General features: G+C 49.8%; 5 protein-coding genes across 5 annotated transcripts; 2 read left to right on the top strand and 3 right to left on the bottom strand.

Annotated features, from left to right (window-relative positions):
• Nucleotides 1-193: 193 nt before the first annotated feature.
• On the bottom strand, nt 194-6,064 carry N7515_005691 (dopey family protein; the record flags this gene model as incomplete). Its single annotated transcript, XM_056666435.1, has 7 exons — nt 194-1,462; nt 1,512-2,977; nt 3,035-3,261; nt 3,312-5,536; nt 5,595-5,744; nt 5,795-5,919; nt 5,974-6,064. The coding sequence occupies 7 exons, from the start codon at nt 6,062-6,064 to the stop codon at nt 194-196; spliced, it is 5,553 nt and encodes a 1,850-aa protein (XP_056520031.1).
• Nucleotides 6,065-6,378: 314 nt separating this feature from the next.
• N7515_005690 (guanine nucleotide exchange factor MON1) lies at nt 6,379-8,457 on the top strand (the record flags this gene model as incomplete). The annotated part of the gene is made up of 5 exons (XM_056666434.1): nt 6,379-6,943; nt 6,997-7,853; nt 7,910-8,091; nt 8,151-8,385; nt 8,449-8,457. The coding sequence occupies 5 exons, from the start codon at nt 6,379-6,381 to the stop codon at nt 8,455-8,457; spliced, it is 1,848 nt and encodes a 615-aa protein (XP_056520030.1).
• A 239-nt stretch (nt 8,458-8,696) lies between these two features.
• On the bottom strand, nt 8,697-10,549 carry N7515_005689 (proline iminopeptidase; the record flags this gene model as incomplete). The annotated part of the gene is made up of 9 exons (XM_056666433.1): nt 8,697-9,008; nt 9,076-9,172; nt 9,240-9,378; nt 9,433-9,453; nt 9,504-9,668; nt 9,722-9,807; nt 9,878-10,122; nt 10,180-10,433; nt 10,507-10,549. The coding sequence occupies 9 exons, from the start codon at nt 10,547-10,549 to the stop codon at nt 8,697-8,699; spliced, it is 1,362 nt and encodes a 453-aa protein (XP_056520029.1).
• Nucleotides 10,550-10,936: 387 nt separating this feature from the next.
• N7515_005688 (ankyrin repeat domain-containing protein) lies at nt 10,937-11,661 on the top strand (the record flags this gene model as incomplete). Its single annotated transcript, XM_056666432.1, has 2 exons — nt 10,937-11,180; nt 11,222-11,661. The coding sequence occupies 2 exons, from the start codon at nt 10,937-10,939 to the stop codon at nt 11,659-11,661; spliced, it is 684 nt and encodes a 227-aa protein (XP_056520028.1).
• Nucleotides 11,662-11,828: 167 nt separating this feature from the next.
• N7515_005687 (uncharacterized protein) lies at nt 11,829-13,920 on the bottom strand (the record flags this gene model as incomplete). Its single annotated transcript, XM_056666431.1, has 6 exons — nt 11,829-12,160; nt 12,238-12,605; nt 12,662-13,018; nt 13,072-13,467; nt 13,507-13,707; nt 13,763-13,920. The coding sequence occupies 6 exons, from the start codon at nt 13,918-13,920 to the stop codon at nt 11,829-11,831; spliced, it is 1,812 nt and encodes a 603-aa protein (XP_056520027.1).
• Nucleotides 13,921-14,789: the final 869 nt, after the last annotated feature.

The raw sequence follows: 14,789 nt of genomic DNA, 5'->3' as shown, positions 1-14,789 counted from the left end.
TGCGGAGGTCACGGGCGGCTCGGGAACATGACTCGAGGCCTTTGTATACCACCTACACAGTACAGAGGACAGAGGGAAGACAATATAACCTCATCGATAAATATAAATAAATAAGAAAGAAAAGGTACAGTTTGGTATCGCTCTACAGAATTATCCAATAAAAAGGCTAAAATACAGGATCTCTCTCGCTCACTTAATTCGCCATTGTGTTCTCGTTGAAGAGATCCGCCAACAGATCATCCCGGCACAGTGTAAGATCTACGCTGCCCATGCCGTACGTACTCTCAAACACATAGATACTCAGTCGATTAAAGAAAGGTCGCAGGACTCGCTCGACAATCTCATCCTTAGCTGTCTCTCGAATCCAGTCTGAGATGAGCCATGGCCGCTTGAGACCACTACGAACCTGGGGCTCGTTAGTCTCCGTAGGGAGAGTGGGTGAGGCTGCACCGCGTGGGCCGAAAGAGTGAGAAACCTCGTCTGCCAAAGCAATTGGATCCCAGCGGTCTGGTGGGTAGACCGCGTCGATTGTGTCGGTTACAAACAGCCACTCAAGGAGCTGGAAGTCGTCTGGGGCGAGGACGAGGAGAATGTCGAGAAGTTTGCATGCTTGAAGCAGCGAGTAAGGGTTGTAGAGCTCAGGCTGAGAGCCCTGGGGTACTGCAGAGATGGCTTCTTGTAGTTCGGTGTTTATCAGAGGCCAGAATGGCGCCATGGCTGAAGCAGAGGTCTTGAGTGCAACGGCACGAAGGACCATGAACACTTCCGCCCGAGTGGCAGATGATGGAGATGAGGCGCTGGTCGCCACAAGAAGGTCTTCCAGTTTCTGGAGCAATGCTGGCAATTCGCCAACAAAGTAATCATCGTTAGCGGAAAGGAGTAATAGCGCGATTCGCCGGAGGTTGAGCTGCGCTTTGCGATCGGCTTCCAAGCGAGCTGCAGAGGCTCCAACGCCAAACATGATACCTGCTGAGCTTGGTGGTGGAAGGCGGACGAGTAGTTCGGATAGCCGGTCCTTGTCAGCAAGAACCCACTGGCGTAATAGGTCCATCCAGCTGCCCTTAACCAAATCCAACTGTAATCCAAAGAATCGGGCATCATTGAATGCATCGGATATGTCCTTTTTCCACACCTTCGCCGCAGCAGGTACTTTTGCCATATGCTGCAACAGAACCATGACGCTGCTGTTGAGATTGTTCGGGAACAGGCGTGACCTGATCAGAGGGCCCACCACGTTGGTCGAGACTCCAGTAATGGCATTGTTGATGCGGTCCGAGTCACCCAGGGTCGTGATAAACGATGGCATGGAGACTGCTAGGATGCTCAGCATGTCATCGGGCCCAGTGTGAGAGACCGAGGTACGATCATAATCCACCGAAGATCTCGCCATAGGCCCAGTGTCCTGGTTGAGGCCTAAGGGCTTGCTCGTAAAGACTGCCGTAAGGAGACGTAGGAGAACATCCTATAATTTTGTTAGTTAAATCGGTAGACTCGGCAGCCGAGATACATACCCCAAGTTCTTTTCGCATGCGGCGGTCTTCCCCAAAGGTTGTATTCTCCAACTTCACTCCCAGAATAGCCGCAAATTCAATCAAGCGTGGAAGGATCTGTCTGTGTGGGAATGGATTGCTGAGAACATCCCGCAGGAACGTTGTGCAATCCGACCAAATCTCATCAAGGACGTCATCGTCTAGTGACCGGGCATAGGTAACGAGGAAGCTAGCAAGCTCAGACTCTGAGAGATTCGAAGTCATGGAAGACTTGCGACTAGGGTCCAAGGCACTGGGATTAGTGCGGGTATAGATGGCATTGAAAATCGCAGGCATGGCGATTTTCGGGCTTGACCCATCCAGTGTATGTAGAAGGTCAAAGATAAGCGACGCCGTCTCCGTGTCAGACTTGGTCCACATCTCCACCAGGGTCTCAAGACACTCAAGTGCCTCCGCGGTGAAGAAATGCTCCAAGATTCGCCGTGATCGGTTTCTCATTCGCAACGAGGTGTATTGGAACGACGCCAAAGATTCAGACTCAGGGCGGGAGACACTATGATCCCCAGCTCCCCATGACCAAATAGAGAAGCATAAGCGAACGGCGTCTTGGAAGCAAAGTAGAACAGTCAGCCGGTCGTTGGCGGTGTTAGGGCGACCTTGCCCGCCTTCCGAGTGAAAGACTCCCGACACCATGTTCCCGAAAAAGCCCTGTACTTGGTCGGGGCTTCTGACGGCTGGAACATTAGACTCTTCCACGATGAGGAGCTCGTGGGCATTTGCGATACAAGTCTCGAGTCCAGTCAAGAGAGCAACTGTAACATGCTCGGAGCGGTCCTGCGGCCAATCCTCTGTTTGCTGGAAGGACAGCTGAAGCCTACCATATGATGCCCGGATCTCCCTGCACAGACATTCCACAAGCATCAATAGGATCTGGAATATGGAGCCTGCGTACAGTGGGAGTACCTCACAAAGCAGCACTATCCACTTGTCGACGATTTCACGAGACTTAGGTGAGCTGATTCCCTTGAGGAGACAATCCAAGAGCCGCTCTGGCGGGTGCGGTAATTGGGGTATTGACGCTCTTCTGTCTCCCTTATCACTGGTAAACGAGAGGAGCGAAGGACTAGTTAGCCGATCCCGAGAAGCCGCTCGTAGATCTTTAGGTCGAGGTGGAGGTGGCGGCAGATACGCTTGCGCAAATCGTACCTTTAATGCAGCAAGGAGCGCGTCAATCAGTGCACCCTGTACTGCAATGCTACCCCCCTCAGATGAGACTAGAAGGCGTTCTACCAAGAGTTCATCGATGCCAGACTCCACAAGGTCCTCTGCCCCGGGCCCAAGAAGAAGTTGCCGCATGAGCTGGAGTGCACTTTTCTGCAGTCGCTCCCCTTCTACGGTGGCCTCCATGATATCTGGGCTTGGTGTGCTGACGATCCGAAGAGAGGCGTCAAATATAGCGGAATGAAGACTTTTCAAGTCTGAAATGTCTATCCATAGTATCGATATCAGCACGAGTCCACATCATGAGAAAATAGATCACTTACCTTCCGACTTGGACTTTTCAGGGCGCTTTTCGTTGCCCAGGACATGACCTAGGAGCGTGGCCCATCCATTGTGCGCAAGCGCAGAGATGATATTTGAGGAGGTTTTCAGCAAGTAGTCACATTCCTTGTAATCATCCGGGGAGATCGGGTGGTTGTCTATCTGCTTCTCACTCATGTCACCATGCTCAGACAGTTCATCAAGTTTCGAAAGGACTACATGGAAAACCCTGCGTAAATTGTTAGACACGTGATTTTGTGAGTTGAGGAGTCCACTTACTTGTGGATAGACGGTAAGTCCTGAAGCCACAACTGAACACTCTGTGAACTATCACTTGACTCTTGGGAGAGAAGGTCAAGGACAATAAAGAGCGGGCGTTCAAGCATGGAACATTGGTATGAGAACATAGTGCCTCCAACATCAAGCACTTGTTTTGGCGGTTGCTCGTGTGTATTGTGGTGGCTGTGATTCCACAAGACGAAGAATCGCTCAGCTTGTTGCTCAGATGACAGGTGACGAGAGCCTGCGGTTGATACGTTGACCATTAGAGTCGTCAAGGACGCTTCGACAAGGTGATCCATCCAGGAGATCGACTGCAGGAGCCATAAGCAGCGTACAGCTTCCACGTGGAACTTCGGACTCAACGGGGATAAGTACCACCAAAGCCGATTGACAAGAGAAGGGATGATATCACAAGCATCCTCATAGGCCACATAGTAGCCGGGAGTGTGGATGAAAAACAGACTTGCCACTGTCGAAGCGATTGTTGCGATAATTGAGAAAGAGGCAGTTGTCGCCTTGTCCTTCCCAGAATCTAATCGTTCAGAGAGGGCTACATATAGTTTGCGATCCCGTAGAATGCGCGACTTTGGAAGCTTCTTGAGCAAAGCCACAAGAATATCCAAGGGTTCCTGAACAGACAGGTTGCCATCGCGGCTGCCCAGCGCCGCAATAGCTAGGTCGTGAGCCTCCCGAATAATCATTTCGCAAAGATTCTTGGGAGAATAGGGAAGAGGGGGAACCTCCAGGCTATTTTTGCTTTGTTCATAGAAGCTGTGGATGGTCTTCAGAATATCAGCACCTCGCCCGTTTGAGTCGTTATTGACGTTTTTTACAGAGCCACCCTTCCTCGAGAACGCCCGCTCCGTGAGCAAGACAGTCAAGGATTTGACGACCTTGGTCAATGCAGAGGACACGGCATGCTTGTTGGCACTGTTCTCTTTGGATGAAAGTTCCTTCATCTTCGCGAGCACAGACAATGTTAGCAGAGGCGCGTGGACTTGAATCATATCCTCCTCGCGCAAGTTGAAGTTTTCAATGATAAATTGCGCCAGATCCAAGTCACGCAACACTCGGTCACTGTCGCCATCGACATCTGAAGACCGATAATCAACCAGTCCCAAAAGCTCGGAGAATATCACACCACTTTCGACGCCATCGAAGAAGGCACTCGCGCTGCGAAACACCTCTTCAAAGTGTTTTCTGGGGGCTTCTTTCCCAAAGGCCTGGACGCTCCGCACGGTAGGCAAAAACACCGCAGGGACAATATACCCACCGATTTCCCAGCGGTCCATTAGCGACAGAGCTATGCGGAAGGGCTTGGTTCGCTCAGACGGATGGCTCGGTTCTTGTTTTATCATATCCAAAAGACCAGTGACCAACGGTTGTAAACCACAACGGCTGAAGTACTGTGACTGAGTGAGCTCCTTGCCGTCAATAGAAGCAGACCGACCGGTGTCAGTGGAGAATTTTCGATCATCCATTGAAGAGCTATCATTCGGCGAATCTGGCCCGAGGAACCAAGCCCAGAGTCGTCGGTTCAAGCTCATATCTCGTCGTGTGAGGACCCCAACTGCTGCGATGACCAACGTCCGAAGATCACCGGGCATAATTCTGGTTTGCAAAATGGGCGAGCTGAGTGGGAGGTGGGTGACAAGAAGATCAAGGAAGTTCCGTTGGACAAGAAGCTGGTCGTCAGATAAGCCAGATGCAAAACAACGAATCAGTAGACCAGGCTCTGGTAGAATGACAGCGTCTGCAGCGGCCAGCATCTCAGCCGGGAGCTCGTTCGCAACATTCCCGCCAGACGTACTCGGTCGACGGTCTGCGATGCCCAGCTTCGGCAGGTGGCGATTCAAGTACGCGAGGACGCCCAGGCGCCGACTGGGATTTGTGATAGAGGCGAGGAAAAGGCATTGCCAAAAGTATTGACCGGGTGCCCCTGCTTCCGATGTCCGTTGAGTTTCTAATTTTGAAGCAGCATCTCTCAGCTTGTTGATTATGCGCAGTGTCGGCTCAAAATCATCACTTGTCTCCTCCTCAAGACCTGGGAGTAGGGCCAAAATAATCGCTTTCAGTGCTGGCCGGATTGCCCACGGCTCTAGGTCGACTATGTATCCCTCTACGAGAGACAGAAATAATGGGCGGACAGTAAGAGAGGCAAAGGTCAATGTTGGTGCAAGGCCGGGGAGATATAAAGGTAGATCGTGCGATAATCCCTCGAGCTAATAGTCATCATACATTAGTCAACGCACCCTTCGTTTCCTTCGTGACCACTCATACCTTGATCAATCCAAATATGTATGTGTAGACTTCGAGGGCCTTCTGATGTACACCCGATGGGAGCGATGGGTTCAAGCATTGCGCAAGTCGCTTCGACACTAACACTTTATGAGGGACGACGAATTGGTCGGGCGGGTGCGTTTGAAGTGCCTGTTGACATATAAGCAATGCCGTATATTTCCCCTATGGTCGTGGCTCACCTTTAGTAGGCGACTGAGGAAGGAGATGTAGTCGGCCCATTCCTGGAGAGCGTTATCAAACAAGGAGAGCGCTCGTTCAACACTGGAGGCATATCGGCGGTAGTTTTTGTCTTTCTTGAGTGACCCTATAGCCAGCAGATATTAGATAATTGTCTATGGGATAGGGAGTAGGCGCATACCTTCTTTGCCTTGTAGCCGGGAGCGCGTCAAGGAGCTCTCGGAGCTTGCGGGGGAGAGTGACCTCGGAAAGGCACTGGGATCAAGGCTCATGGTGCCAATGACGGACGTAGTATTGTATTGAAAGATATTGAGCTGTCCTCCGTCATATTTAGGGCATCGAGAATGACCCCGAGGGAGTTTGGCAGTTGATGTTGACTAGAAGCCACGCAACGTGACGCAGGCGGCCACGTTCGATTGTTTTGCTCCGCCTTGGGGAGGGGAGCTCCGACTCGCCGACGTCAACGTCCAACCAACAGACAACAGAGACACTAATTAAAGGCTCCGGGTTTTTGATACCAACAATGCGCATTTAATGACCAGAAACCCGCGACGAGCGACCGCGTTGAGAAGCGCATGCCCGCGGGATGGATTTGCAAGACACCGACAATGACGGCCAACAGCATGTCGTCTCTAAGCAACCACCTCTTTCAAAGGCATCGACCCCTGATAAGGATGAGCGCAGTGAAAGCTTAGAAGAGCGACCACCTTTACCTCCGCGACCTACTACACTGAGTCTATTGAACGATGAAACGGGCCCTCGGACAACTCTACAAGCAGAGGCCACCACGGCTCTCTCACGTACCGATGTTGGGATACAATCATCAGAAGTTGCTGGAGGTCCATTTTCCACGCTGGCTGCCCGCAGTTTACCACACAGCCCGAAGGCCAAGGCGAGTCTCAGCCAGTTAGCAAGCTCGCGGGGTAGCGAAGCTGGTGACTCGGCTAGCATTAGGAGCTCAGTCCCGAATACTGAGGCCGGGGATGTGGAAGCACTGTTCATGGATTTTGCTGCTTCAACCGGTAGCCACGGACAAGCTGCCCCAGGTCTCCTTGACTTTCCCGAATTCGCGGCCGACGACATAGATGACGATGGGATCATAGGCGAATTTGAGGCAGTCGGCGAACTGAACGAGGAAGGTGATAATGAGGGTATGGCTTGATTTCAGATATTCTGTCTACTTCATAATGCTAATAAACCTCAGATGTGCTCCTTCAACGGTGGAAGGCAAAGCGCAAGCACTACATCATCCTTTCCGCGGCTGGGAAGCCGATTTGGACAAGGCATGGGGATGGTGGTCTAATATCTGGCTACGTCGGCGTCATTCAGACCATTATATCATTCTATGAAGATGCAGATGATCACCTGCGAGGCTTCTCTGCTGGTGACACTAGGTTTGTCGTGTTGACACGAGGATCTCTTCACCTCGTGGCAATCAGCCGTATGATGGAGAGCGACAACCAACTTCGGCTTCAACTCGAAGCATTGTATATGCAGATCTTGTCCACATTGACACTACCTTCTCTGACCCATCTCTTCTCTGTGCGGCCATCTACCGATCTGTCGCGGCCCCTGCAAGGCTCGGAATCCCTTCTCTCATCTTTGGCAGACAGTTTCACGCGCGGATCTCCATCAACGTTGCTATCAGCCCTGGAGTGTCTGAAAATCCGCAAGCAGCACCGTCAAGCTATCAACAATGCACTGTTGAAGACCAAGGCCAACAGTCTTCTTTATGGCTTGATAGTGGCCGGTGGACGACTGGTCAGCGTTGTTCGACCGAAGAAACACTCCTTACACCCAGGTGATCTACAGCTCTTGTTCAACATGATTTTCGAAGCCGATGGCGTTAAGGCAGGCGGCGGTGAGAGCTGGATCCCGGTTTGCTTGCCTGGCTTTAACAGCAGTGGCTATCTCTACATGTATGTCAGCTTTCTTGACATCCGCAACGACATCGAAAGTAGTGCGGAAATTACCAAAGACGAGTCCGTTGCCATAGTCCTCATCAGCCCCGATAAGGAAGCTTTCTTTGAGATGCAAGCGATGCGTGATTCCCTTGTGGAGGTGAGCTCGACCAAATTCCGCAATGACTATCGATATCCGATCTAATGATGCCCTAGCAAATGGAGAAAAGCGGAAGCTTGAGGGAAATAAAGACAGCAATCGACAAGGGTCGACCGGCAACTACTGATATAGTGCCAGGGACTGTGCTTCATCACTTCCTATACAAATCTCGCGCCAACGTACAATTCACCATGTCATCATATGCTCCTGAATTTTCCTCGGTAACACGACGAAGAAGGTGGGCATTATCCCCTTTTCAAGCATGCTCATGGAAAGTGATTCTAAGTCTACCTGTAGGTTAATGTCGATGTACAACAACTTGCATGCGAGCATCCACGCCAAGAATACCCATGTCAAAGTTCATCATTGCGTGTCGCGGTCAGCTACTTCGTTCGGATGGGTTACTCCTGTGTTTGAATTCTACTGTATCGCCGAACCGAATACTAATCGAAACGCACTTGCGCAAAGTGCTAGCAAGATTGCTCAGTGGGTGCAGCGGGAGGAAGAAAGACTGTTTATCATTGGCGGCGCGGTATGTACCTTATCTCTCTTAAGAATCATCGTCGCGAATACCGGCGCTAACCATATCCAACAGGTTTTCTAATGGGGCCCGTATCTTCGCCAACACTTGCAATCCTACCTGTGTACATACCTCGTGACTTACTATACCCGATACTGCGTTATGAAATATCAAGTTGCTGTGACTGGACATCTAATGACTTGAAAATGGACAAGGAGCAGGTGCTACCTACTGAGCTAAGTGCTGGCTACACAGTGTGAAATAAGATGCTCTCATTGACCTAGATTATCTATGTCATGTATCAACATTCACACATCGAATCTTCAGTCAATCGCATCCTCTCTTAGATTAAAGAGTTGACGCATAATCTCATCCGTCTTGCTGCGCAGCGCGTCATGGTACATGGTGTTGGTAATGAACTGTTTGGCATTACCAATCTTCGCAGCAGTGGCTGTAGCCAAATCATAGTGAACGTACATATCGTCAATGTAAGTTGCAGCGTAGACCGGTACCTTGTTGTTGGCCAGCTGAGCCTCGTCGTAGAGAGCAGGCCACTCGTGTGTCGTAGCCAGGATTTCAGCCGCGTCCTTGATCTTACTGAGTTCCGAGTAGGAGTCGAACATATCTTTAAAGACCTAGCAGGTACAGGATTGTGTTAGGTCTTGCTGTTCACTTTATGGAGATGTGAGTTGGGCTTCTTACCATTTCGCCGGTAAAGTAAATTTGAGGCAACGAATCATTGATCTCGAATTGTGGGCTGCTAGAACGCAGCCTATCCGCGGACCAGAGCGATGGGTGTCTGTGCTCGTTGTTAGACTTGAAGGTTCATGAGAGGTACATGCATTGGTACTAGAAGCGTGTCTCACCCTTGGCAATAGATGGCTTCGTGCAAGATGGCATAGATGACGTTTTTGTCCATGCCGCCATTGCTGTCGATTATGGACAGAGTTGGAAGAGTGAGAAAACCGAACATCTCCAAGTCATTGATAACTCTGGTAATGATTTCTAGACTGAGGTTAGTGTTGTGCTCGGATTACTACAAGACCAAATAGTATTCACCGTGCAGATTGTCAAGACCACCTGAGTCATGTTAGCTGTGATGTGCTGCGTGTCCGAGTTGGAGCTCTTACCATGGAAGCCGAGCAAGATACCGAGTTGCTGGAAGCGAGCCGGAGTGAGCACACCAGACGGCAATGCAACCTGATTCTGTGTCAGGTATTGCATGATCTTCTTAACACGATCCGCATCATCGGGGAATTTCTGGTAATAAGCCTCATTTCTCTGCTTGACCTTTTCTGCTTTCTGTCAATACTACTGGTAAACTCCTCGGGACAACGGGGTCGCGCACCATAGGTCTTCGCATAGACAGCATCCGGTCCGTTAGTGAGTGGTGGAAGACCTCCAGTGAGGAAAGCTTCTTTCAGGCCCTCCGGGCTAAGATCGAAGAAGAAAATGTCAGTAAAAGAGCACACAAATGAAGCAACCAATGACTTGTCAAACATACAACTTCGACAGGTAAGTCACGGCGCAAAATCCACCGAAGCTCTGGCCGAGAAGACTCCATTTCTGCTGCTCTGGCGGATAATTCTGGGTCAACACCTTACGAATGGCTTCACAATCACGGACAATGCTGTCAGCACGGAAGTTCTTCAGGTATTCGGCCTGCTTGATCGCATCTCCCTGACGGGCGAGGGTTCCCGCTGTGATGGTCGAACTGAGACCAGTGCCTCGTTGATCCAAGAACAGCACCTGGAGATTGGTTTAGTATGTATCAGTCTAAGGCTGGGGGAATGAGGCATGACCCACTTGATAACCCTTGCTAAGCACAAATTCAACCCAGCCGTACGACTGCGGGGCACCACATCCAAAGCCAGGGCCACCTTGCAAATAGACCAGCCAAGGAAGTTTACCGTCTTTGGCTTCCTGGTCTTCTTTTTTGGCCGGCTCAATGGGCTTGTTCAAGCGACTGACACTGCGTGCAAAGAGCCTTAGTGTGTCTCCAGCGGGCTTGGTGTAGTCCACAGGGACATCAAAGAACAGCTCGGAGACCCGAAGCTTGCCTAGATAGATCAAATTTGGTCAGTTCGGGAATCTGTGAGCTTGTTATTACTCAACACTGATTTCTTGACGAACCTGGAACATTATAAAATCGTCGATCAATCAATTTCGCTGCCATGGTCGCTTGGTGAGAGTCAAAAGAGGCACGTTGGCAAGAAGCCGCTCTAAACCGCGTGGAGAAGTTCGCACCACTGTCTAGGCGTAATTGCCTAGGGATGACGAATTCAGCAAACAACCTAAGAACTGTTTTTATTCTTCAGATCGTTGTTAACTTGTTTCCTAGAGTTTTACTCATTTTTCACATTTTATGGCTCGTTAACTAGCAAGTCGGGGTGTCCTTAGCAATTCCCGAATGAACAAGCCACATTTCGTTAGCGGTGTGATGAAATTAGTCCATAAGGTCGTTCTAAACATAAACCAAGCCAACAGCTAACACAGCTAGAAGACTCAAACATACCTGCTCCTACTCTTCTGACCCAGTCAACATCCATCAAATTAATTCAACATGCCACTATATCATCTACCAAACAAACTGATACTGCTGATCGCCGAGAACTTGGAGTCAAATGGGGATCTCAATAGTTTGATTCAGACCAACATCCACCTTTGCAAATTGCTTGACCCCCTCCTCTACCTTCGGGATGCAGCATCTTATGCCACTTATGGTCCACTGGCTATGTTGCATGCGGCTAGAGGGGGAATGAGAATACAGCTCGAAAATCACTACAAGCAGGATGCAAGCTTGACTGGTGCATTTATTGGCACGATTACGAAAAGCCGTTGTGCTTAGCGGCGGAGAACGGCCACGACGGGGTCATCAAGCTGTTTCTCGATTCTGATGAGAGTCTTGACCTGGACGAGGAGAACATATTCGGAGAAACGCCACTGGTTTGCGCGGCAAAATGGGGACACGAAGTAGTGGTCAAGCAACTACTTTCAACCGGTAGAGTCAACGTCAACTTTGTTTGCTGCGGATTCACACCGCTTTGCTATGCAGCATGGAACGGTCACGAAGCAGTTGTAAATCTGCTTCTCGATGCCGATGGTATCAATTTGGATTTCGCTCATTCCGATGGGCGAACAGCTATAGACTTAGCAGCAGAGACAGGCTATGAGTCGACTGTCAAACTTCTGATCGCAGCAGGTGCTGAACTAGGCGATAAAGGGCATACTGTTACCTACGGTATGGACATGCCAGGCACCGCCTTGGTAGGTGGTCATGCCCTGTGACCTAGGTATCACCAATATATATAGACAGACTAGGTACTGAGCAGCTAGGTAATCACAACCCTGGAAGACCATGGAACGTTGACATTATGATAAAAGGAATATGCATTGAATCTAGTCTTATGCCTAAGATAACCCTTTTCCCAAAAATAGAAGAAAAAAACACAGCATTAACCCGACTCCGAGCCTGATGGTTTAGCCACAAGCTGCCGGCCTGGCTTCAAGAGTAGCAGGGTTGCTGGCAGCTGAGCAGCCGCGAAACCGATCATGACAAGCATCTGTGTGCTGTAACTAGCAGCGAAGACACTCTTGACATCCTCCCGTAATTCGGGAGATAGATTTCTCAAAGATTTGATATTTTCGAGAAACAGGTGCAGCTCGTGCGACGTCAGAACACCCTTCAGATGATGTGCCAGGCGGCCATTCAAAATGTTAGATGCAATTGCGAGGCCAATAGCGCCACCAAGGAAGCGAAGCTGAACCACAGTACCAGTTGCAATTGCTGTAATGAGAGAAACGAAATCCAGTCAGTGAATGCACGTGACACATTATTCGCCAGTTGTCGCCAGGAGTACATACCCAAATCTCTGTCTTCGACGATGTATGGCGTTGATAGCACCAAAATGCCCATTGTCAGGCCTAATCCAGTACCGGCAATAATCAGATAAACAATGTCTGTTGCGTGAAAGCCATGTGAGGTGGCGATGGTCGATAGAAGTCCGACGCCGACAGTATGAACCACGCAGCCCACAAGCAAAGTATAAATGAACGGGATGCGGCCTCTCGAACTGGCAATATTGACGACAGCCGCAGCTACTGCTGCAACAGCCGAGTATCCGATCAAGTAGATACCAGCCTCCAAAGGCGACTTGCCTAGCAGGATAAGGGCTTGCTGTGGGACATACACCAAGACGACATTGTATGGTGCGCCGATAACAAAGGAGGAACTAGAAGTGTGTCAAAGGGAATCGCACCGGTGATGATGAGGTTGGGCTTGACTTACATGAGTATACCCAGCCACGGGCGATCAAAAAGCCAGCGCTTGGGAAATATCGGGTCTTTCCCTGGGATGCCCGAAAGATACCATTCCCAAGCAAAGAAGGCAATCCAAGCAACTCCGGCAAGCACTAGAAGTGCAATTGCGTCCCTCGATGACCATGAGAATGCCAGATTGGTTTCGTTCAAGACGGCAACTATCAAGAATGAGCCAGCCATCATCAACACCGAGCCAATTAAGTCCAAATTGGCAAATGAGCGATATGATGCTCGTGTGCGGAATGATGGCATGTGCTGATCAAGCCCGAAATGCGTGGGCATTGCAACTACGATGACAATAATCGCAATGACACATAACGGAGCGCTAATAGTGTGTTTAGAAGACGCTTGCAAAAGAAGAATCGATGATACACATACCTGATGAGGAACGTCCATCGCCAGGCTGAGTTTTCTGCAAGCGCACCTCCCACGATCGGTCCTATCAAAGATGCAAAGACTAAGCAGAATGACATGAGACTGCTGTAGGTAGGAAGCTTTGCTTTAGGAGCAATCTCGTAGACGCATAGAATTGTTAATGCATATGTACCAGCGCCGCCTATTCCTTGGAGTGCTCGGAATATGATTCTGTGTTGACATTTAGTCTTCGAACAAACAATGTGTGAGGAATACGCCAGACACGTCAGACATACAGTTGATTGACTGTTTGAGCGCAACCACATCCAATGGAGAAACCGAGTAGAATGACAAGGGCAGCGATTGTGCTTTGTTTTCTGCCAACTATATCGCTGATTTTTGTCCATATTGCCATAGATCCTGGGAGCATTGATGATCAGTAACAGATAAAACACTCACCCCCATTGTGAAGCTATTCCGAGATACAAATGCTTTGAATTGATCATAAATCGCACTCGAGTCATACCTGTATAAGTGGCCAAGTAACCAGTGATGATCCAGCTCCTCTTCTCAAATCCCTCCAGATCATCTGTGATACTCGTAAGAGCCGAACTTACGATCGTGACATCCAAGTTAGAGAGAAAGAACCCAATCAAGAGCCTGGATAGATCATCAGCCCGAATTCATAAACGTTATGGCACAGAGATGAGCACACCCTATCGTGGTGAGCACTAGTCTCCATCCTGTCGGGTAAACAATTTCACTCCCTGGAGAAGGTGCTCTTTGAGCTGACCCCTTTTCCTGCTGCCCTCTAGATCGCCCTGGAGTAGATTTCCTCGAAATCGGCTCCGCGAATTTGATGTGGTTAGACATGGCTGTCAAAGCCGCTCGATGCTGAGTGCTTCAAGAGTAGGGGAAGACGGGAGTGGCAGCCATTGCTGCATGTGAGAAAGTTTCGAACGTGACCATTGTCTATGTAGGACCAAGCCCCGCCTATCTTCACCCCAGGTAGGGGCTTCAGTGTGGAACGCAGGAGACGCGCGATGACAGAATGTGGAATATTTACATGCAAAGAAGGGTGATCTGCGCCGATCATTGAACCATAGATAGGCTGAGATCGGATATGGCTTGGCATAGACAGGCTTTCTTCGGGCATGCGCCCCCTGAAATTGGAATTCTTGGGCTGTTTTTCTGACTTTGTTGGATACAACTGTCCCAGTCCTTTTGACCATGGTCTGGCTGGAAAGTGGTGAGCATTTTGTTACCACAACCATTCGTCTTGCGCGTTTTAATTTCGTTATCCGAGACAGCTCCTCCTTGCTCACTGCTCAGACTAAATATGTACCCCTGGACTAGGCGTACATGATGTGGATAAGATTGTGCACTGTCGTCACGTACACAGTAAGGATTGAGCACCGCCCCGGGTGATAGGGGAGTAATGCGAGCTCAAGCCTCATTCTGCATTGTCGCGATTGAGCGAGGAATAGATGGAACCAGAATCGGTCTCCGCCTCACCTGTCCGAGGTTGAGACACATTTCTCGGTTGACATAGCATCGACCGCAACAAATTGCTAGGAGCAGCGTGAGTTGCAAGCGCCTGATCAAGGTGAGAAACAGCTGCAGATGACTCGATGCCCAAGCGACCGAGTCGGCGCCTGAGGTTGCACCTGATGACCTGGGCAATGCTGACATCAATATTAATGCCACTCACTGAATATCCACACTTCAGTCTAGGCCTTCAC

This window comes from Penicillium bovifimosum, assembly GCF_028826915.1.
Source record: "Penicillium bovifimosum strain IBT 22155 chromosome Unknown utg000005l_segment0_segment0, whole genome shotgun sequence".
NCBI classification, from domain to species: Eukaryota; Fungi; Ascomycota; class Eurotiomycetes; order Eurotiales; family Aspergillaceae; genus Penicillium; species Penicillium bovifimosum.
Note: the sequence above shows the minus strand (reverse complement) of the source record. Positions and strands in the feature narration are given on the sequence as shown.